This window comes from Neopelma chrysocephalum, unplaced genomic scaffold (assembly GCF_003984885.1).
Source record: "Neopelma chrysocephalum unplaced genomic scaffold, ASM398488v2 Primary Assembly neopelma1_82, whole genome shotgun sequence".
Taxonomy (NCBI): Eukaryota; Metazoa; Chordata; class Aves; order Passeriformes; family Pipridae; genus Neopelma; species Neopelma chrysocephalum.
The window spans coordinates 2,953,553-2,977,572 of NW_020897744.1; the positions used below are offsets into that span (position 1 = coordinate 2,953,553).

The 24,020-nt window shown below is 41.5% G+C and overlaps 1 protein-coding gene across 10 annotated transcripts; it reads right to left on the reverse strand.

The window, feature by feature from the left end:
- Positions 1–798: 798 nt before the first annotated feature.
- On the reverse strand, positions 799–23,957 carry RABGEF1 (RAB guanine nucleotide exchange factor 1). Of its 10 annotated transcripts, none has more exons than XM_027690868.1 (11): positions 23,683–23,697; positions 13,876–14,061; positions 11,728–11,894; positions 10,591–10,710; positions 8,481–8,501; positions 7,671–7,840; positions 5,877–5,958; positions 4,995–5,127; positions 4,510–4,601; positions 3,904–4,160; positions 799–2,951 (listed from the first exon to the last, which is right to left on the reverse strand). In XM_027690868.1, exons 2-11 carry the CDS (start codon positions 14,052–14,054, stop codon positions 2,553–2,555), a joined length of 1,620 nt encoding a protein of 539 aa, XP_027546669.1. In that variant the 5' UTR covers positions 14,055–14,061; positions 23,683–23,697; the 3' UTR covers positions 799–2,552. The 10 variants fall into 10 exon arrangements, with proteins under 10 accessions (XP_027546669.1, XP_027546674.1, XP_027546675.1 ...); XM_027690873.1 differs by lacking the exon at positions 23,683–23,697 and adding an exon at positions 23,326–23,422; XM_027690874.1 differs by lacking the exon at positions 23,683–23,697 and adding an exon at positions 14,364–14,458.
- Positions 23,958–24,020: the final 63 nt, after the last annotated feature.

Genomic DNA, 24,020 nt, shown 5'->3' on the forward strand with positions numbered 1-24,020 from the left:
GATAACTGGGTAGAAGAAATCAATTTAATTTCATAACTCGATTGTGTGGAACCAAGGACGCTGCACAGTTTAATTAACTAGCATTTCCTGTAAAATATCTTCTTCATTGAACAAAACAGGGAGCTCACATGCAAAGAAGAATTCTACAATGTAAATTCTGATTCCCGAGGATGAGCTGCAGTCTTTGTTTTCAGTAATACTGAACTAGCAGTGGGCTGTTGAAAAAACCCCAATTTCTGATACTATAACTGTCACCACAGCACAGCACCTGTATTCCAATTCACTGGAAGAGAATGTTTCAGTTAAACTCACTTTCACAAGTAACTTGTTCATGGATACAATTCCATAATGCTTTGCAGAACTGGGGTCTCTCACTGTCTTTTACTCAAACCTGTGGGAACAGAGCACTCCTGTACTACAGCTCTGCCCAGGGATTACTACTAGGAGGAAATCACTCCTGCCTTCTGACTGTAAAGTGGGGTTTGGAAATCCATCTTACCTGTCTGATTTGTTTGCTGAAAACATTCCCCCTTTAGTGGCTTGATAACAAGATGGCACATGCATAAAAGATACTTTACTTAAAAATGGACCAGTAAATCGTCAAGTGCTTAATCACCACAATGACCTTTCTGCAAAGAAGAAAAAAAAGACTTACCCAGACTTGCACTTGAATGGCTGAGAATTGCTGTCTTCCGAATCACATAGAATGCAGAAGCAGCCCTAATTATATTCACATTAATCATTAACAGCATAACAAAACCCGGTGACGAGGTTTTTAGGAACTCATTAACAAGGGCATAATGTACACACTTTTATTTAAACATGGTAATTTACACAATAGCTAAAAGTTTGCTTCCCCCCCACCCTGCCTCAGGAAAACCTGTGTACCTGGATATCAGAATTAGCACCTAGTGTTTAAAAACTAAAGCCTTTACAGTATTATTTACTGCAAGCACTGGTCAGATCCGAAGCAATTTGGGCGCGGTGACACATGGATACACTGAATAACTGAAATTTAAATTTAATTTCTAGTGAGCTCATTGCTGCATCTCAGCAGTGGTGCTTTGGGGAGCTGGTTATCTGGAACACCAGGGATGCATAGTTTATAAGGATAAATAACATCTGACAGGAAGGGACAAATCACAGTCGTGGTCTGAAATTATTGCAGTGCAAATTTAATAGAGCAGTGTTTTAAAGCAGTGGAACTTAATAAAAGAGGTAGGTACTTTCCCCCTTGATGGTAAGAACTTAACATTGCTTAAAAGCAGCTCCATGTTCAATATCTCAGGTACACAAAGGAGTCAGGGCAGAACTGGATTAGCTGGAAGATACTTCAAATGATATAGAAAATGTTTCACTGGCATAAAAAAGTTATATTGCAAGAGGTTACTTTTTTTGTGGAGTGAGCTGTTATTCTTGAAATACACAGATCTAAACTTTTAGTGACACAAAGCCATATGTACCTTGATGTTCAAGGTCAATCCCTTTGCTAAAGGGGTCACTAAAGATCAGGAGATTGATGTTTCATGAAAATAAAGTGCATTTTTCTGCTCATGCTTCTTCTAAAAAGCAACCTCTAATTATATGAACTTATTTATCTACCAGGATTGTCACAAAAGCAGCCAAGACTTATCCCACTTGGAAATGACCAGGCAATGCCAGAAGAGAAAGCCACTTTTGGTGCAATTCTTGCATGATCTTCTCCCCTCCCACCTCTTGTTCCACATTATGTAATTTTTTAATACTAATACTCCTTCCTGTTTCTGAAGCCTGGCTCCACATTCTCTTCCAAAGCAGTAATATCAGCACTTTTGTGCACCACTCAAGGCTACCAGGTGTCCTGACAAAGCAGGGAGAAGGTTTACATGAAGAGAAATGTCATTTTTTAAATAGCACTTTTCCTTTTTTTTACAAAGCAGATTGAGTGTCAAGTTTTCAAATCATTACAACAATATCCTCTGTAATTCATCAGTTCTCCCATCCAGCTTATCCAAATACTAACAGTGTTTTTGCCTTTACACTGCAACATGATGTAACTGAAAGGTGCTAAAATGAACACTTTTAGATCATTTTCACTCGTACACAAGCTGTCATGCACAGTTGAGACATCGGGTTTTAAATCTATTTACAATTTTACATATTTTACAATATATATTTCCTCTTTACAGCTACAGAATGAATTCAAACTAACATTGGTACCTTTTGAGTTTCTGCTGGAACTCGGATTCAGGGTAAACTAATCATTAAAAACGAGTAAGTGCATGCTTAGAAGGAAGCTTTCAGGAAAGATGTCAATGGACTAGTGTTGCTTAAAAATTACACCAGTTTGTGTAGAAAATTTAAATTCAGTTCAAAAACCCACAAAAGCCTAATAGAAATCTACTCGACTAAAATAAATACAATTCATTACACTTAACAAAAAGAAAAATGTACCTTTAAAAATGTACTGATTTAAGCTCGTCTGATTTTTAGCGTTAAATTTATTTCCCTTCCCAAGTAGCAGATAGTACTAGGTGAGGATAATGCTGCTTTTCAGAGTTAACACTGATAAATTATCCTGCATAAACCTGAGGCTGCAGTGGTGGGGGCAGCTTGTCATTCTCCACATTTTCAGAGTCAATGGCTGCTAAGGCTTGACTTTTTGGTTTTATTTCTAACGGATATTTCTCAACAATATCTTCCACTTCCTTTGTGATTCCATCAGTCCAATCTATTAGGTCTTTCTCAAGTTTCTTGGCTTCACTGACAATTCTTTCCTGTCTCTCATTCAACTGAGAGAGGAGGTCTAAGCTTTTGCACATCTGTTTGACCCCCAGGCACACGTCAGGGGAGAAGCTGTCGGATTCCTGCTTCTTCGGGGACGTCTGACCCGTCATGAACCGATCGAAATCTTCTTGGCTTAGATTTAAAGACTGAGCATCCAGCTTTTCAATGAAGGCCACAGCACAGCACTGCAAACAAAACAGAGAGAGAGATCACTGCAAGCTACAGACTGGAATGTGTGTGTTCTATTCCCTGTCCTGCTGTTAGACCAGTAACTGATTATTTCTTTTTAATGCCCCTGCAGATTGATCTTTTCCAGAAGTTCACTGTACCAAACAGTTCATATGCCTCTTTCCTCTCCCCAAAGTCTGAAGAAGTCAAAAACTCAGTTGAACAGCACTGACTCACTGGACAGTGTACATTCCAAACTTCAGGGTCACCTCAGGGTGTTTGGGAGGTGGGAGAACAGAAGGAACAAGACAACAAGACAAGAGCACTAAATTAATATTTAATAATCTGATCAGCAGAGATCTGCCACGCTCTTAATATTCTGAAGGCAGCAATGTCAAATGCCCATCTCATCTTGTGGATTCTCTGCTCCTACTGAAATAAACTTTTAATATTCTGAGTATTTCATTCAACTACATAATTTCCCTCACAAATTGCTTTATGATGAAATGCAGAACACACCAATAAACACCTCTTGAAGGAGCTTTAAAAAGCCTGTTTACCTCCACAAATTAATGGCCTAGTTCTGCAGCCCCTTCAAGAGAAAAATCTCATGGGCTCTTGCAAATAGGAAGCTTTGCATCTGTAACACTGTCCAAACTTGGGATTTTAGGAATAGAAAGGACTTATTTCCTGGCAGAATGAAAATACTGAAAATGCCTTAGCATCAGACTGTTCAAACAAAGGGCTTAATATTATAAAGAAAGAAAAGCACTTTCTGGTTTGGAAAGCAGAAAAGGAAGAGAGAGGAGATATAAGACAGCAGAACTGGCTGTACTCTAAGTAACCTCAACCACCATTTTAAGATTAATTTTTTTTCTACCTTAGGTTATGTTTCCCTTTACTGGCAATTCCTATATCCAAATAAAAGACAAACTCCTCGTATAAAACCCACACTATTCCTGCACTTACCAGGTTGGTGAAATAGTACCCATCCTCTCCTGTCATTAACCTGCTGGGGTTGCAGAAGCGTGTTATGTACTGGATGTTGGACTGCAGGCGGGGCGGGTTCCCCTTCAGAACAATGTAGATGAGTGTTGGGAGAAAGTCATCAGCAGAGGCTGGTTCATTTTTTGTGATTTTAATAGCATTAAATATGTGCTTGCTGCACTTGGTGATGCAGGCTAACTTATCACGGGGCACACGCTTCGAGTCCATTTCAATAATATCTGTAAGATAAAAAGAGTTCTCAGATCATTAAAAGTGTATTAATCAGACACCTGAATGAGCAGGCAATGCTAATATTGCATCATTTCTATCTGTGGTTCTTGCTGTTCCATAAAAGTATCTGTTTATTCAACCTTCTCTTGGTTCAGTCCAAGTGTTTCAAACAGATCAGCTAAGCCTAAACACTTCGGTGGTGGAAAAATTATTCCTGCCTCACATGTGATATTCCAGTCCAATACCACAAAGACTCCTGCAAATCTAACAGCCCAGACCCCCCTCTGGTGATCGACTCTCTAAAAGGAAGAGAGATGAAATCTGAAGCTGCAAATGTAAACTTTATGATTCACAAACCTGTAATTGCCTTTACAACCATATCAGAGACTTCTGGAATTTCTTCATTGACAGGAACACACAGCATTTGGGGAGTCACCCAGTGCAAAGCCCTGTGAGAGAACAGAAGTGTTAAACTGTTCTGTGCCAGTGACATTCAGGTGCTTGAAACCAGCTGCCTCTTGAATTCAAGGCACAAGGAGTGCTTTGTGTGGGTGAGGCACTAGTCCAGTTTATTCCACTGAAGTAATTTATTTTCAGAAGAAATACTTTCTTGTATTTTTGCCATAATTTAACAAAAGCAAACCACTTGGTTTTCCCAGTGTAGCAACTTTCATTATCCATTCCCTTGATTTCTTCTGGTTTTTAAATACGGTGTTTTTAACCCTTTCTGCTTAACAATTTTGCCATTTTTGTGTGCACAGCATGAGGTTTTTAACATGTTTAATTCAGAGCTCATTTACGGGACTGGGGATTATTCAACTATTTTTCCTTTAAAGCATTACCTGATTCTCTTTTGGACAGCAAGGTCTTTCTTCTCATCATCGGTTGTTTCAGGGCAAAAGACATATTTGTACTGCCGAGTCATAATGTACTTTTCAATCTGATCCATCGCCTTCTCAACTTTTTCAGGGGGCACTGCAAGGTACAAATCCCATAAATGAAGTATTCCATGGCTCCTTTGAAGATTTAATACAGTTTGACCCCAACATCATCAAATCAATATGACTGACTCGAGCCAACCTGAGTTCACACAGGATGGACATAATTGGAGTATTTTCTCTCTCTACAGCAGAAGCAAAAATATAATGGGTCGAACATAACATGCCAAAGGGTCACAATGAAGCACATTCAGCACACAGAGCAGGTTCAGCTGCTTGTAGCTTACAAGAACATTGCCATCCTTTGAAAATAAATCCAGTGAGGTCCTCCAAGTCCTCTGTTGCTGTTTGTGTCTAAAAAACTCCCTGGGTACATTTAAGCTGTGTCTCTCACATACCAGACACAAAAGCAGTCCCCAGCAGAACTGGCTGCTGGTGCACTATAGGGTAACACGAGGCCCAAAGCCTGTTTGCTACCTGGGTGGAGGCTACACATTCACCTTCAGTTTTAAACAAACAGTATTGGATTTAAAACAAAAAATTAAAATAAACCGAACCAAATTTTAGAGACTTTAAGCAAAACCTGTACAAACAAATAATTTAGACTGCAAAACTTTACAGAACTGGGAATAATTCCAACTGTGGGACTAGAATTTGTTACCAGCATTTCTGAAAGCTGGTTTGGAATGCTGCAATATTTTACAATTTTAATTGAGTTTTACTTGAAAATGGAAGAGGTTTGAGCCTCAAATAATCACTTTTTCAACAGGAAGAGGAACTTGATACCTTTCCAACGTGTCTGTAACTTGTCTGCTACATTTTGGTAGAAGTCCTGGGCACATTCTGACTGCTCCTCAATACTTAAGTCCTGTAACAGAACACAGATTAGGTGTCTGTGTGTGTAACAATTGGCAGCAACACCTCTGATGTTTTGTTTCTGTTTAAGGAAAGTGTCCAACTGCAGTAATAGTCTGAGAATGCAAAGGTATCATCAGAGGTGTTTATACTGGCTAAATTATATTAAAAAATATGAGAAACCAAGACACACTGGCTCTTTGACATGTGAAAGGCTTGCATTTATTTGCTGAACAGATAAATATTAGCAATGGGACTGGACAGGTGCAATGCCATTTTCCCCAGGCACATCCCTGAGTAATGCTGACAAAATAACAGATTACTAAGAGAAAGTTTGTCCCTATTTTGCCTCTAATTTTTAAAAGATTATATACAGTGTATCAAAAACCCAAGAACACCAATCATAGTTTGAAAGAGTATCTATACAGTGAACATTTCTAACGATAAAGTTACTCTGAAATACATTCACAGTGTTATTTGTAAAACAACACTGTCTTTTGGGCATTACTTAACTGAGCTCCTGAGGAACGTAACAGAGGTTTGAAGGGTTAAAATTAACTTTACTGATCAAGTCACTTTTCACCACTAAATAGCATCATAAAGCTACACTTAAAAAAATGGAGAGAGAACTTGGCATCTGAATTCTCTAAGGGCAAAAACTGGACAGTTGCCCTGAACACAAAGTCTCAGCTCTGCTGGCAGTGCTGCATTTTAGCTCTGGTTTATGTGTGATAGCAAATTGTATGTTTTGAGTTCTTTTTGACCAGCACAAACTATCAAGGAAGTAGGAAATGAGAGCACCTTCAGTTTTTGAAACCAATAATAACACCACACTGTTTTCACAAACTCTCAGTTTGTGAAACTCGGGATGAATAAGTTCTAAAAGAAAAAAAAACCTTCAAGATGTTTTCAAAGTAGAGGGAATGTAAGATTCCATCAGAACTGCCTTTAACATTCAGTCCAATTTGAGGAAACAATCTGAGTAACCACATACTAAGCAGGAAAGGTAAGAGAAGGGGGAAGAAAAGATTTGTGCTGAATACTGACTCATTCCAACCATAGGTGGCACTACAGACTGATTAATATTTTAAAACCATTGATTTTTTTTTAAAAGGAAAATGAAGATGTAACCCTTATTCCATACTAAAAAGAAAAGTACAGTCAAGTTCCTGTTCCCCAAATAAAAGATGTGTGGGTTGATGTTGTATTATCTTTATAACCTTTTAGACTTAAGATGCCCCATCCCTGGAAGTGTTCCAGGCCAGGTTGGAGCAACCTGGTCTAGGGGAAGGTGTCCCTGCCTATGGCAGGAGTTGGAACTGGATGATCTCTAAGGTCTCTTCCAACCCAAACCATTCTGTGGTGACCCCATGATACCTAAAAACTCAGCACGTAATATCTTATAATTTCCACAAGTCATATTTATCTAGAAAATTATTGAACAGACTAATGTATATGAGATTTATTCAGGACTAATTTATTTGGGTTGCAAAGGAAAGTTCTCTGAGATATTGGGGTTGGAAGGATTCTTTGGTCACACACCATACCAAAAAACAAGGCAGCCAGAATTTAAAGCTGCCCTGAGATCTTCACTTGACTAAGCACATCACCTGGAGGCTCCTGTGTACACTCCATAAAATCCAAACTGCTGGAAGAAGTGCAGCATTTTCTCCATCTCTCCCCAGTTACCCCATTTTATTGATGCAAAAGGCATGCAGGACTTACCCTTTTATGATTCATTGTGTCCAAAAATAGTTTACATTGCTTATAGATGTCTTGTCCAGGCTTGTGATATGTCTTGAGAAATTCTATGAACTCCTTGGACACTCGATCCGTCTCGATGCTTGCCTGCCTGTTTATGGAAGGGCTGGGAGCCTTGGCTTCTTGGATCTCTGCTGGGAAAATTTGGGCACATCAGATAAGCTTTGTACACTGATGGATAAATTCAGGAAGTGTTTAACAGGTATTAAAATTTCAGGTTGGTTTTATTTTTTTTTTTAACTGTGCAGATGATTGATCATTTATTTCTCAGGCTCTGCCAGTGAAATGATGGATATTATTAAAATGAACTCCCAGGAAACTGAGTATTCCACAGAAGCAAAACATTTACAGCCACACCCCCATTTGCACTAATGGTCTTTTTATAGCAGCAAATGACTGTAACGTGGGTTTGCTTTTGGGTTTCTTACGTTTTTTTCCCAGGTAAGATATCTCCATGTAAGATCAAGGCTTCCAGATGGGATTCTGCAGCAGCTTAAGATAATGGAGTGGTCCCTTTTCTGTTCCCCCTCACCTCTACATTCCTGCTCCTTTGCTTGCACCAACACAGGTATTCATTCAACTGGCTCATGAACCAGCTCAGGGAGCAGCAGATTGGGCAGTTCTAGTCCAGGGACACTGCACACACCACTGGATGCAAGTCTAGACAGCTGCAACCACAGGGTTTTTTTCCTCCACACAAAACACATGATTTTCCAAGCTGCAAGTTAATTCTGCTGCTCCAATACCTTCACTAACCAAGTTTAGTTCACCCACCTTTCAACTTGCCAGCCAACACTGTTTTCAAAATGGAAGGATTGAATAGAGATGATGTAAATGAACATGGTGAAAAGCAAGCAGCAGAGGGACAGAAAACATGAAAATATTCATGGTCAACACGATACAAACAAATCTTTCAATCTGAAAATACTAACATGCACAACAAAAAAATCCGTGTTTCAATAAGCACACATGCAGAACTCCAAAATAAAAAGAAATAAACGGGATTAATATACTTAAGGTATCTTACTAGGGTTTTTGTTTGTTTGTTGTTATTTGCTTTTAAAAAGATTCAGCACTAAATTCAAAGCTGTGTCATCCAGTGACTAACAAACACTGATCATCTGACCAAAGCACAAGACTTCAGCATAACCTTCTCTGGGTAATAATTTGGTCAGGCACCATTAGAGCATTTATGGTATTTAAGTGATAAGAACAGAAAAGGTTTAGCAAATATTTAAATTCCGACTGTAGCAATCGAGATAGAAAGTGCAAAAAAACCTCCTTTCGTGTTCCACAAGGACATTTTTCCAGAGGGGATTTCTTTGTACCTAAGATTCCCAGCAGTGCAATACAAATGCCTGGACAGGGTTCAAGCTGAAGGGTGACCACTCCTGCATGTTGATCTAAATTTGTCACATTTCATATTAGATAACCAATAAATAAGAAGCCTAGTTCTGAAATAATAAACAAAGAAAGCAGGTCTGCTTTCAGAAGGGCAGAATTATAAGATATTTCTTCCATGATTAATTACTGATCTCAGTCTGAAGTACAGTTGAAGATTTATTTACTAACTTCAACACTGAGTTCACTCTACTATAAAAATAATGAACCTCATTCTGCTAGTTGACTATAATATGATTTTTTCAGTCACAAATTGAAAACAGATTTTTTTTTTTTCCAGTTACTAGAGAGATGTAGTCAGCTGCGGCAGATTACTGTTAAGTATTAAAAAACAATGTTAGAATGAACTGTCTTCAACGAGTCACACCAAGAACTACTTGTAGTCACTCAGAAGTGTTGCAGCTTCATTAATCTCTGAGCTGAAATCCTGGTTTAAGGAAAATTAATCTGTACAACATGCACTGATTACTTAAGGACTGCAGGAACAAATGTACTTTCAGCAACAAACTATTTTCAGGTTTGTCACGTGCTCTGAAAGAATTAAGTCCAACTAAAAAGAAGCCGATTACAGAAAAGAAATTCCATTTGACCAAGTTAAAGAGAACCCAGTAGAGGAAATATGCCCAAAATGAAAAGGAAGAGCACTGGAGGAGTTAAGAAAGGATCACCTTCACAAGGAACAAACACTATTAATAGTAAAATCTTTCTCAAGGCATTCTACAGAAATGCTTAATTGTCACAGCAGAACATGAGCACTCCAGTGATTCACTATGGTTGTGCCACGGTCACGGATCTGAGTCCAAGCAAGGAACATAAAAAAAGGGTTTGTCATTAGCTCTGCTACACACAGCCACTCATCTTCTCCATATAATTTGCAAAATAAAGAATGGTACATCTTCAAATTTCTTTAGTCAGCACAACAAGTCAGAATTGCACACAAATAATACAGGACGAGCTCCTAAAGCTGTTTGCATCAAGGGGGTTGGCATCCTTTTGGTTTAAATGGAACTAGGATGTCTTCTCTTGATATGAAATTGTCTTCTTGGTTAACAAAACAAACATCTGGAGATGTTTTGAGAATGCAAAAGTTCTTGAAGTGTCAACTATTAAATTGAAACAGCAGTTTCAATTTATAATCAGATTTAGAATAGCAATCTGGAATTCTTTTTTGATAAAAAAACGTGAAGGAGCACAAGATCCAGCTACTTCTTACAAAATTCTTATTTTTTGAAAGCGTGGTCACACTAAGGTGGAGCTCAAAGAAGCTTCAGCTTTATTCTTGTACTCTTCCTACCAAAAAGCAAAGAACTGGTCTAGAGATTCAAGTTCACCTCAAGATGCTGGACTTGCTTTTTTTGTCATCTTCATGTTCAAGAGCACGAGTTTGAACTGGCACAACCCTAGTTTGTACTTTGCAAAGCCCAACTAAGAAGTAAGCTCACTAAAACCAGGCAGACAGCTTGCTCAGGCTGTGCTGCATTACCTTCAGAAGGGGAAGCCAGTTCCCAGGAGGGAGTAAAAATCTCCTTCAAATCCCTGAGAATGTTATCAGCATTTCTCTCCCTCCCAGGCTGTCCTTGCTTAACGATTTTCTCTTGAGCAGCTGCAAGGAACGCGAAAGCAAGCGGGACACCGAGAGCAGGAGCGTGGCAGGAGAGATGGCAGGGGGGCAAAAAAAGAAAATATGGAAAAGTGAGAAGAATGAACATAAAAAAGGTTTTAATTACACAGGTGAATGAATGCCTCATGTAGCCAGCTGCTGCCATGCACCAGGACAATTCCAGGACGAAATTCAGGCAAGTTTCTTATTAAGGAAATGCACTGTCTACAAGGCTAAGGTAGATTTGTGTTGATTTTCCTTCTGGAATTCCTACTCCACAGCCCAGCATTTTCTGGTTTTTGCCTGTCTAAGCTGTTGCTATGCAAAGACATCAGTGCCATTAATCATTCTTACTTGGAACACATTCTGTAGAACAAACATCCAGACAACCACAAACTTGGTATTCACGACCCACATACACACAAACACTACAAGTCTCACATTTATTTTCAGTTAAAGGCACCCTGTTTACACATCCTATTTTTCCTGCTAAGGCTGTCAAAGTGCTCCATTATGGCAGCATCAGCTGATATGTTATCTCAGTGTTTCTATCACACTTAGACATACCAGTTTCTTCAAGGTGACTGACAGCCAGTACCTTTTCTCCTGCTTCCTTCAGGAGATATTCCCCTTCAACTCCTAAACCATGGCATGACACTGTGGCTGACTCATGAATTTAGCAAGGATGTGTGTCAGAGGAACAAGGTACTTCAGTGGCAGACCCCCACCAGGAATACATTTATGCTATACTTTAGTGGAAGAACTCCTGTGGAATGCACACAAACACAGCCACAGGTTTAGGATTGCACAGTTCTATTTAAAAGATTGTTTGGCATCACTCAAAAGCCCACATTTTTCTGTGTTTTCAGTAGCAATCGCTCTCCAGAAGTGTCACTATTCCAGCTTCTTTAAAGTCAAACCACAGAGCACTGCTCTGCCTTTTAGAACGTGACATCTGTCAAAAATACTTTTTAATTTAACATGTTGTACAGAACCATTAAAAGCAAAGGAGACAGTTACCCTTCTTAGCTCCTGCTCTGGAAGAAGCAGTGAAGAACTTCTTCACAGTAGTGACCTTTCGTGTTTTCTCATTGGTTTTCTTCTCCTCAAACTTTGAAAAGGTCAGTGACTGGGCCCCTTGGGTGCTCTGACTACTGGCATAGGCCTCTTCCTCCTCACGCTGAAGCCTGGAATTAGAAAAATATAGGTCTAATTTAAGTGCTTAAAAACAAGACAAATAAGCTAATTTCCTCTGCAATAATTAATTACTCATTTGACACGCTGATTTCCCCTATGCCCATCTTCATTTCTTGCTTCCTCCCTTCGCTACATGACATCCACCTTTTCCATGGTGCAATGGTCCAAGTGAGGGAAAGGTCAAGATGTCCAGGGGAGATTAAATAGTAAAGTCAAAAGGGAGGAGACTGAGGTATAATCATAGTCACCTTCCCCTCATGTCACAGCCCTGAATTCTATAAGGCAAAGGTGAGGGGATAGACTGTGGGAGGATTTCCAAAAATCCATCCATGGCCTTCCTCCCTGCATCATGCTGAGTTTCACAACCACAGTTTCTATGCCCTCACTGAAGGGAAACAGCCTGTCACAATCTCACAAATATTCTGGGAAACAGAAAACAAAAGATGACAACAATGATCTAAGTCTTAGTAATAGATAAACTTGAAGGAATGGGGCAAACCCCCTCACTGCAACTCTGCTGGGTGCTCTGCAAAGCCCAAGGCCAGCTTTTAATCTACAGGTACAAAGTAGGGAAGGCCAAATGTACCAATCCTTCAACTCTTCTTCCTGTGCAGGAGGATTAAAATAGGTTAAATTATATTGCCCTTCAAGATGCTAGAAGGTTGAGCCATTGTCTTTAAACATCCATCCAGCTCAGGATGGACCATAAATAGTCTTGGATCTGCAATCTCTTGAGGCAGGAATTGTATCTTATCTGTGCTGACAAGCCTGTCTGTGCACTACAACAAACAATCACAGCTTATCTGTGCCTTTAGCATCTCCCTGCTGAGCAGCTACTTATTGAAGAACTCCTTAAATACCCCACTTTCTTGTACAGAGATGTTACAAGACTGACAGCATAACTATCTGCTCTAATAATACTTAAGTTCTTAGTGACTGTTTAAGACAAATTTATGGCAGAGTTATAAAATGACATGTCCTCTGTCCTGCACTCACTGGCTTACCTGGCACCTTTGGACTGGGCTAGAAAAGGTTCCAAACACTTTCTCTGCAGTTAATCTGTTCCAGTGCCAGACAGAAAAGAGAATTTGAAAACCAAACCAAATAACTACTTCAAAGGCTAAGGTAAGAGGGTCTAGGGGAGTGAAATGCCAGAAAATATAAGGTTTTCAAACTGTAACCATCAGTTTGGACCCAAATCAAGCTCAGAGACCTTCCACAGACGCCACCTCCTCCAGTCCACTTAATTAATGCCTTTTCTTTCTTCCCCAATGACCTTGGTTAATGTATCACTGGGTAACTCAAGGTCTCCAAAGGGTTCCAAGCTCTACCCAACTCCAACAAAAAGCAGTTGCAGCTTGCTTGTATTTTCTCACCCAAGCACAGAATACCTCTAACACCCATTTTTAGGGTCAAGCATTTATCACACTAAGAAAGCTAAACTGTGTTGGAGAAAATAAGTACTAAGAAAAATTACCTAAATTATTAAAGCCAAAGCTTTGATGCTTTTGGGCTTAACCCTGCGGTTTAAAAGAATGACCACAGACAAGACTAAAACCATTTTTTTCAATCAGCTGCTGAAATGTAAAACCATGGTGCTGGCTATGCAAGACAATAACTGCCAACTCCAGAGGCAGGGGTATTTTAATCAAAATTGTCACTTCCACCCTTCCAACTGCTACATAAAATTACAGATTTAAGTATGCAAATTAGGTCAAAGTATTTATTGAGAGGTAGGTGGGTGTTTACACTTGCTACTCAGACTTTCTTCTGAAACCTCTTAAATTAGAATGTCATAAATATTCATCTTTGCATCAAGAGGAAGGTTTTAATTCCTGCTGGAAAGGTCAAATATGAGAACTTGTGATGAAACTGAGCCAGAGCAAATAGGACTAGAAAACAGGAGCCAGGAATAGTATTTAGTGAAGTTACCCTACTGCAAAAGCTGAAGGAATAAAGGGGGTTCTTTACCGCTCTGCCAGCTCCCAATCCTCTTGAATTTGCTTCTGCCTGGCCTTATGGTATTCCTCTCTCCAGCACTTGGAGCAAAATCCCTGCCAAGCAGGATTGCCATAGTAACCACATCCCTTCTTGCACAGGAGCTCCGACTGATCCACGTGGATTCCTCTGCGTTCAGATTTCAGGTTCATTTTCTTCCTGTTTAAAGAGAAAAAGGGTTAAAGTCAGAGACATGGCAACAGCCAGCTAGAAATAATTTCTTTTGAAGGTTTGCCTTTCAGAAGGAAGTCACCTGTTTTAATTATTTAACAGTTCCATAGCAACGAAATAAATGCCAGAGGAGGCAGAGCACAGTTATATAAGCAGGGAGCCCCAAAGCCAGCCCAGCATTAGCATGTGTTTGCATAGCTGTGACCTGCAAACAGCACCAGGGCTGGCCCAGGGGCACAGCAGCAGTGCCAGGCACACTCAAGGAGAAAAGCCCCAGGCTCTGATCTCACCAGCACGTTGTTCTACCAGTCACAGGCACAAAGCAACAGAGGAAGAAAGAAATATAGGAAGTTCCAATCACCAACAAAGGGAGCAGGCTGAGTAAGAGACAGAATGAACATGGGGTTGTGTTCAGACTCTCTGCATAGAATCACACTGGTGAGGTTTTAGGTACCATGGCTGATACAAAGAATGTCTTCAGAGCACAGTGAGGTATCCGAGCTGACCCAGCCAGGCACATTAAGGTGAAGAAGGTGCATCTGCCTTTCCTCCAGTACTCAAGTTACTCCAGAGTTAAGCTGGGTGCCTGCACACAGCACAGCTCTATAGAATTTATATATAGTGACTGCAACAAAAAGATTCTCATGCCCACACCACCACTGTGCCGAGCCTGTCTTCCAAGGATCCAGCCCTCCCCTTCCTTTCCCTTGACACAAACCATCCCACATGCCAGCTTGTTCCCAAAGGCACCTCAGATACTGTGTTCTAATGCTAAATGCTGCATTCATTTGAGAAGAAAAGCAGCACAGGATCATCTGCAATAGCAAGTCTAAGGTCTGCCTATTCAAATATTAATATCTGGATTACAATGCTGACAAACACACACACGAAATATCACAGTGAGGCACTGGAAAGCAGGTCTTGACCAGCAAATCCAGCCCCTTTTTCTTCCTGCCACCCTCAGCAGAGAGAGCTTTCTGTAAGCTGAGCAAACACCTCAGCAATTGCTCTCACACTGGCAATCAAAGGTGCTCCAGGACATCCTTCCTGCAACAGGAGAAGCAGATTTTTAAACCCACACTGCCCCACAGTCTGAAGACCCTGCCCTCCCCTCCAGCACATGGCTTCAGGTCACACAAGGCAACCAGAATACACTTGCAGATGCCATAGATGGAAAGCAAGAAGAAAAGTATTTTCTTAAGCTGAAGAATAGCAGTAGCTTGTCAAAATTATCTTGTTTTCCCCTGAAACTCTGCCCCAAACTCCTCCCTGAGTCATCCACCAAAACAGATGTGATGCACAACTGTCACTGTTACTGACAGTTTTCTACTATAGGAAATAACAGCTATTTTCTTCCAAGATGGATTATCTAAGATCAACCACTTAAAAAGACTGATAATGTTTAACATTTCCCATTAATCTAATCAAGTTATTTTAAGTATAGTAACAGGAAACACACATGATTTTCTCTGAGGGGGGAATATTCCATCTTATCCATTAAGGCTCCTTCACTAACATCTTTTCTATCTTGGAAAGAAGTAATGAGTTTTGAAAAATAATCTAAAAATAGTTTCATTGTAGAGACATGTATATTAAAGGAATCAGTCTCTTAATGGCATAATTTATGAAGACACATTTTCACATTTATATAGACAGAGAGCAGCTGAATATTCTTTTCTTTCCCTCTGAAATGTCTGACAGTTCAACAGACATTAATGTCCTTCTGCAAAGCAAAATAATAAAAAAACCCCAAAACCTAGATTTTAAATATTTGAGAGCTTTACTTCATTCCCATATGGACAAACTAACAGAGAAACATAAATACATTGCCTTCACAAAAATATTTTGGTTTCATTTACTGACTTCTCAAGGAAGGTCTCTGTGTAGGCTATAACATACTAACAGTGTATGTTATACAATCTATCTGACAATCTACCTCACAGCCCAGAAATTAAACACCACTGTCTGTCAGCTGCAGAGCCTGGGACAGAAATTGCACTTTGGCACTATTTGGACACACAGCTCACTCTCAGAGCATTACACCTGCCTTTTACCAGCAACTCTGAAAAGAAAAGGGAAGCAAAAGCCTGAAAATCTTTACTTGCTGCTGATTCAGTTTCAAGACCACTTCTTAAAACCAGAAGCTGCAGCAGCATTTTGATCAGAGGCTTCTACTGCAGGTGCCTGTACTAGAAAAAAAACAACGTGCCTAAAATGCTCAATATTGCCATTACTGGTAAAGCTGAGCAGTCTCAACGTTTTCACTGTAAACCACGGGGAGCTAGAAAGACACAACACACAAAAACATCTTCATAACACAAACTTCACAGAAATTCTACATCAATCAGTAGCACCCAAGGAAATAAAGCCCAGTTCCTCTCACCCACCACAGCAGTCACAACAGCTTTGCCACTGCAGTCTGCAGGCCAGTGTCATGAACTCAGGTGTCTGTTCTTACTCAAAAAACACTGTGCTCCAGACACTCAGATGTTCTGAATAACATCTGTCTCTCTGAAAGCCACCACGCACTGTTTCTGTGCCAGTTGTGCACTTTCACTCTCTCCAGAGATGCACAAAAATCAGCTTTCTGTGCCCACAGAGCTTCACCCGCAGTTACCTCTGGCATCCCGCTCACCCTCTGTGAACACCAGAGCTAAAAATAATGTTCTGTTTAGTGTCAAAGTCCAGCAGCTTTCCCCAGGTCTGTAAACAGCTGCAAAGTCAAGGCACTAGAAAGTTGTTCTGTTCCCTCCCCTTCAAGTGTTTTCGATTGCAGTTACATCAGCTCCAGATCCAGGGACTGAAGAGGTCACCCTGAATCAATAGGAAGAAGTCACATGCTGCACATAAAGCAGAGCCTTTCTGCCTCCTTGAAACAGAAAAGGCCATTACAACAAAAGTTTTGCAGCCAATTTTTGCAGGTCAGCACTAACGTCTTAATGAACAGAACAACTCGAGTTTTGATTAAACTGATGAAAAAACCCTCTCGAGCCAATTTTCAACAGCTAAATCACTGTGTACTTTATGATCTTACATACCTAGAAATGTTTTGTTGGGACTTCTGAGTGTCCAAAATGCTTTTTTCCCCCCCTTTCTCTATTCCCTTCTCTCCCTCCCACCCCAGCTAAAGGTGTATCATTCCTTATTCAAAGATCAAGTCCTCGATGTGTTTGCACAGTAACACCACTAATTTTGCAAGGTCCGACCTCTTATTTTACTGTGCATGGCCTGTTCAAAGCTCAATTCTGAGTAACATAATACAAAACAAAGAACAAATTTGTTGTTTTCCTGGAGTCAGAGAGCAGGCAACTCTGAAGAGCTTTCATACCACCTGACCACTGAGAAGCCAGGAAAACAACAGTAAAGAAGGTAACAAACTTCCACATTATAAAAAAAACCAAAACAACAAAACCCAACCCAACCCAACAGAAAAACCCAGCCAAAAACCCACAAAACTAATCAAGGACAATAAAGTATCAGAAGATAATAACTAACTAACTAGTAAGATTTGGAGAGGTGATTCACACCAAACATCCTTCTTGCATCTCCTGTATCCCAGTTAAAACACATCTCAACAACTTGAAGAAGCACCACATCGCCTTCCCAGGAGCAAACACTTGTAATTTAAAATATACTCATACACTGCTTTTGTTTAAGTGCCTCAAATAGCTCTGCTGTGAATATCATCAGAGAAAGCAGGGAAATGCCACCTCCTTGCACATCCCCTCACAAATACCATGGTACAGAATCTTCTTTTAAGGGTTTCTGTACCAGTACTACACCTCATCACACATTAATACCTATGTTAATTAGCAACATCCCTCTGAAGAGTTTAGAAAAAGAATGGGCTCTTAGTTATTAATTTATAAAATCCCTTTCCCCTTGTTACTCATTTACAAGTAAAAGCTTCTTGCCTCCTATTCTCCTCTGAAATGGAAAAATGGAAAACTCCTTTCCATGATGAGGATCTTTAAGCTGCACCTTGCACCCCGTGTGTGTGGCTCCTCAGCGGGTCACTGCAAATATGCTGTTACACCCTGGCTGAAAAAGGGGATTTATTCTGGACAATCACAACATGGAAAGTTGTCCCACTGCTGGCAACCAGTGCATCTGTACCCCAGCTCTCAGAGGATGAGGGACACCAAAGAGCTCCCCTTGTCTCACTGCCACGAGCATCCCCAGGCTGGTCCCCACCCCAGCTCCAGCTGCCCATGGCCATGTCCTTCCACTCTGTTCTACACGTCCAGTTTTGCTTTTCCAAACTGCAGAGACATCAGGAGCAGATGAATGTTGGTGCACAGTTGGTAAATGAGGCATGTGATTCATATTAACTCAGATGAATCTGAAGGGTTGCACATCAAAGGTCTCTGATGACAGATCAGATCTCCTTCTCCAACTTTCTCATAAGCACCTTAGAGCAGTTTTGATATCATGTCTGGCATGTGGAGAAAAAACCCCAAGCCACTGTGGATTAATTCAAAATTAGCTTTTTACTTGCTTTAATGCAAATTATTCTGAAGCTGTCAAATCCATCTTCCTATCAATACATTTTTCTTGTGCCTAGGCTTATCTAAATTTTTTTCTTTTATTCACCTGTTTACTTAGAGCAAATACATTTTAAAGAGTGCAATACCAACTCAGAGGTTTCTCATCCCTTGCTCACACCCCTAGGTTTTTCCTGTCGAGTTTGTCACCCAAGAAGAATATCCAACAAATCACAGATCTGACTCCAGAAAATGGAAATTCACATCATCTTTTTTTTTTAGGAAGGATAAACCAGCTCTCTGCCTACCAGTTCCTCTGTGCCTCTGTCAGAACTGAAACTGAGAACAGACGTGCAAACAGTTCAGGGTTTCAGTTACCACAGCCAGGGAAGCAGACCACGAACAAAACCAGTAAAACCAACTTTTCTGCAAAATCCTCTGGCTGACAGTCACATCACTTTCCCCAGCACATACTTTGATCTGCCTTTGATGATTTACTAAAGAAAACACAGAAGGGGTTAAGACACAGGAAACATGAATTTTGTTATGACTCCATGAATCCTCAGGCCATTTTTGTCCCACAGTGGGGACTGAAGGAGCAGCAATCATTGCTCCAGGACATTGGACCTTTTGTATGACACAGAAAAGATTGTATTTTAATTTTCACACAGACTAGATCACAAAATAGCCAGAAAAATTCACAGTGAACCTATTAAAGCAGGTATCAGTCACAGCAAAGAGCATGTGCATCCTTAGCTTTCATATGGTAGGAAAAAGGGGTTCCTTCAATCCAAATAGGATCTGTCACTGAGGGCTGATATAACACACACATGAAAGACTAAACTTACATAACACCTTCTTTTCAGCAATAAACCCAAGATAGTTTTCGTAACACATCAGGGTTTCCAAAGACTGCAGACACAGCTTTGGCTTCAGGAAAGGCACTGTGTGAAATATGGTTTAGGAGCAGTATAGATTTCCCATGGGCTCCAGCACCACCAGCTTGTTTTCCTTGTTCTTTTCCAGTTCCCAGGCTTGGAGCAGGCAGGTCCCTCTACTGCCAGTGCAGGTTGTGTCACCACCACAACGACAAGATATCGACTGGGTCATAAACTATTTATTAGTCCTGGATTGCTGAGGTCACCTTTGAGAGAAGAGCTCGCTGGAAAAGCTCACACACCAAAGCTGGATAGGAAGAGTCTCGTTTAATCCATCTATAAACACCTCTGGTAAGAGGCAATTGCAAGCAATATAAAATTACTGAAAGCTATGAAAAACAGTTTGTTAGAAACCCTGCACACTAACGCTGAAAATTAAAGCAGCAGCTTTGCAAGACTGTTCTGTAAATGAGTTTCACTATTAGTAACAAAGTTCATTAATGAATGTATCTAAATCAGGAAAACACATAACACACTCATAACTCACGGGTTTGTTTTGGGTTGTGGCTTTGTTTTGGTTTCTTTTTGTTGTTGTTATTTTGGGTTTTTTGTTTTCCTCCATGAAACCAACAGTCTTCTCAAAAAAACCCTTGGCACAACTACTGGCAACAACCCACACCAGTCCTTTCACTGAACCAAAGCAAACGTGATTCAGCTCTTCAAGTTTCTTCATAGCATTTAATACACAACTTTTAATTCTTCTTATCCAAAAACATCAAAGTGCTCCAAAGTGTGTTCACAATGTCTCATTGCAACTGTTTGGTCATTGATGGCCATCCCCGGATGTGGGATTTTAGAGCAGGAAAAGAAGGAAAACTGTGGAAGTCTCCAAACACACAATTCTTACAATAAGTGCTGCTGTTCCACATTTCACTGGTGCCTGAATACTACATCATACTTCAGATCAAGAGAGAAGCAAGCAACTTCATTTACTAAAAATAAATTTACAAGGTGGATTAGAAAGTGCATCGAAACTGAGGGGGTGGAAGGATGGAGCTGGGTTAAGTCCTCTAACAACTGTGTATTTTGCCAGTGGAAAAGGGCCCTTAAAATGTATTTAATCCAAAAAACAATCACTGACCCAAATGCCACAAAACTCATAAGAGCAACCTACGTGTTGAAATAGTCGTGATTCAGGTGTAACCCCGAACATTCAGGCATGTAATTAGCAGAAGGCTAATTACACATGAGCTAATTTCCTCCAAAGGAAAGGGTGGGGCAATATGATCTCAGAAAACACAAAAGCCATTAGACAACTTGGGAATTAGGCAAGAAACCCGGCTGCTATCTTTGCTGTGTTCACAGTTTTAACGTGCCCCTTCCTTGCAGTTGAGAGATTCCAGCTACAGCAGTTGTTTCCTTGGATAAACAGTGCAGGCTGCTAAAAAAAATGATCCCAAGGAAACAAACAGTCGTTACTGTGATGCCAGACAAGGGCTGAGCAGCCACCTCAAACAAACCACACTGCTGGGGACTGTCATTTGGAGGGGAAGTTGCAGCCACTACTTAAAACCTCCAAAACCTCATGGCCACGAGGCTCCAACGCTGCCCACAGAGCTCAGAGTTTACTCAGCTTGGAGATGTGCTTTCCCCCCTCAAATGTCAGCAGAGGCCTGAAGCTACAGGTTTGTTTGTCCCCATTAATTCCTTAACTCCTGCCTGTAGCAATGAGCACTCAGCTACCAGCAGGAGTAGCACATACTCATGAATTACCAGACTGTGCCTCACCATCTACATGTGACTCACAACTGTGCTTTTCAATGAAATCACAGGAAACATCTAAAAACTCTTTGCACTCTTTGATTGGGAATTCAAGAAGAGGAAGAGGATTAGCTTAAAATTCTAAAATCTCCTCAGAAACTTCTTCTCCACGCTATGTTTTGCCAACGTGTCAGCCACGCTCAGAATCTGGACACAGATTAAAATTAGGTTGGCTAAAACCTCAGAGAAAAACTTCAAAACATCTTATACACTTTATACCTGACTTGTTACTTAACAGTATTTTAGCAGGACTTCACAAGCACAATTTTTAGGTCTGGTTTTAGATCACAAGTAGTTAATCGTCTGGAAAAAAAAACCAACCATAATTGGGGATTATATGGCAAACATCAAGAGGGGGAGGAGGGAGCTAAGAAAGACTGTTCTAGCTTAAATAACACTGCAGAACAAAATTAAATACCAGAATCATGAACTATCTTCAAGCTTATAATCAGTTTGTCGTGTAAAGGGGTAAGTAAAGGGGTCTTAGGACTCGCTATATTTGGCTTTTTATCCTATTCTTCCATTCTATTTTATGCTGTTTGGGTTTTTTTTTGTCAGCAAAGCATCCCATTGAGCTACAATTCTCTTCCTAATCCTCCCTGCTGCAAAACACTTGTGTAACCACATCCAGAAGGCCAACACGTCCAATTCCAGAGTAAAGCACTGTTCCTGGAAAACACCACGTCCTTCTGTGCTGGTTGGTCATTGGTCTCAGAGGAGTCTTGAGTAACTGGAAAACCAAGAGCAGCTCAGTGCTCTTCCCCAAGTACTGGTGTGATGTACTGCCAACACAAAGCACTGCTTCAAAAACAGTTTAGTGACTATTGGGATTTCAATCATAACCACAATGCCACTCTTTTTCCAACACCGTGCAGTGCTGCTAATTCCCAGCACTGGGCCAGATCAGGGCCTCACTCAGCCAAAAAAAAAAAAAAACCAGTTTAATTTTTCCTCTAAAATCCCCTCAAAAAAGCCCAGCTCCACATCACAACGATGCTGCCCCTGCCACGCACCAGCAGGATTTAGGACAGCATTGAACCAACCTCTCAGAAAATTTTTTTGTGACTCCAAGCACGTCATTCATCTTTCAATATCTCACACCCTCTCTGAGGATACAGCCACTCCCTGCTTCAAGGAACAACCTGAACGCTACACAGAGTGCCTCAAAGAGTGACAAACACCCACAAAAGCATCCAAAACGCACTGCTCAGCATCTTTAAATATTCTCCAGACTTCACCTGGCTTGAATTTAAAGGACTTTGATCCTCAGCCGTGCAGTGAGAAGCCAGGCAGTGGCAATACTTACAGGAAAAAGGCCAAAAAACTCATTGATCCACAAGGAGCTCGTCAGGAAAACAGGCAGGGAGGGGTGGGGGGGAAGGAGGGCATATTGGGAAAGCTATCAGTGACACCTGCTCCTTGTTAACTCTGGAAACAGACCCATGGAATTAAAAAAAAAAAATCTTTATAACCACATTAAACCTATTAAAAAATATGAAAATATTTACACGTAATAAAAAGAAATTAGTTTTAGGAGCTGCACATGGAGGAAGACAAACACCCACAAAAGCATCCAAAACACGCTGCTCAGAGACATCTTAAATAATTCTCCCAGCTTCACCTGGCTTGAGTTTAAAGGGCTTTAACCCTCGGCCGGGCAGTGGCAATACTCACAAGAAAAAAGCCAAAAACTCATTGATCCACAACGAACTCATCAGGAAAACAGGCTGGGGGGGCATATTGGGAAAGATATCAGTGACACCTGCTTAGCTGCTGCAGCACACCCATGGAATTAATACACACACACACACACACATATATATATATACACAATAAAGATTAGTTTTAGGAGCTGCACAAGGAGGAAGGTTATGTTTAGTGTATCCCGACGCTGCCGCCCTGTGGGGCCCGGGGGACCCCCCGCCCAGCCCCGGGGAGCGGGGCCGGAGCGAAGCCCCTCGGACACCGATCACCGACCCTGATAACGAGTGTGGGCGATACCGGAGGGTCCCCGCAGCCCCCGCCTGACCCCGCACCCGGGGCAGGGCCCGCGGCCCCTCGGTTCTCACCGGCTGCCCCGGGCGGCGGGGCCGTCCCGTCCCGTCCGGTCCCGTCCCGCTCGGCTGCGCTGCTCCCGCGGCCCCGCTCGGCCCGGCCCGGCCCGGCGCTGCCTCCGGCCCTCCCTCCGCTCCGGCGGAAGGGCGGGCGGCACCTCCGGGGCGGGACCGCGCACGGAAGGAAGCGGAGCCTGGCCGGGCTGGGCGGAGCGGCCCCCGCCGCCCTGAGGGGGGTCGGAGCCCGGCCGGCCCGGGCGGAGCGGCCCCCGCCGCCCTAAGGGGGAACCGGCGGGAGCAGGACCCGGGGAAGGGCGAGCGCCGGGAGAGCTGCCCTGGCACGGCGGCACCGGGGCTGTTACACACATGTACGTGTTCCTGATTCCTGGAAATGCGAATCGGTTCTCTTCGGCTTCTTGTTTTCCTCCCCTTCCCTTCCCTCCCTCCACACACTCTCCAGGCCTGCTACTCTTGTTGTCGCCCCAAACCCAGGCCCTGCCCCAGAGCTGCATTTGTGCTGACTGCAGCAAACAGAGAAATAGCCACTGCTATTTCAAACTTACTTCTCTTCCCATTCTCTGTTACCTGGTTGTGGTCTTTTTTTTTTCCCTCCCCCACTGGATCTCAGACATGCTGCTGTGAAACAGCAGGACAGATGGACAGCAAGGAAATGGTATTTTTAGTTACTTCAGAACCATATTTCTGAAAGC

Coding starts and splice junctions, on each gene's coding strand:
- RABGEF1 (XM_027690864.1), bottom strand. CDS start 23,942: ATGTCTGAGATCCAGTGGGGGAGGGAAAAAAAAAAGACCACAACCAG. Junction 14,062..23,895: donor AAAAAAAAGACCACAACCAG/GTAACAGAGAAT, acceptor CTCTTTAAACAG/GAAGAAAATGAACCTGAAAT. Junction 10,711..11,727: donor CAGAGCAGGAGCTAAGAAGG/GTAACTGTCTCC, acceptor CGTTCCTTGCAG/CTGCTCAAGAGAAAATCGTT.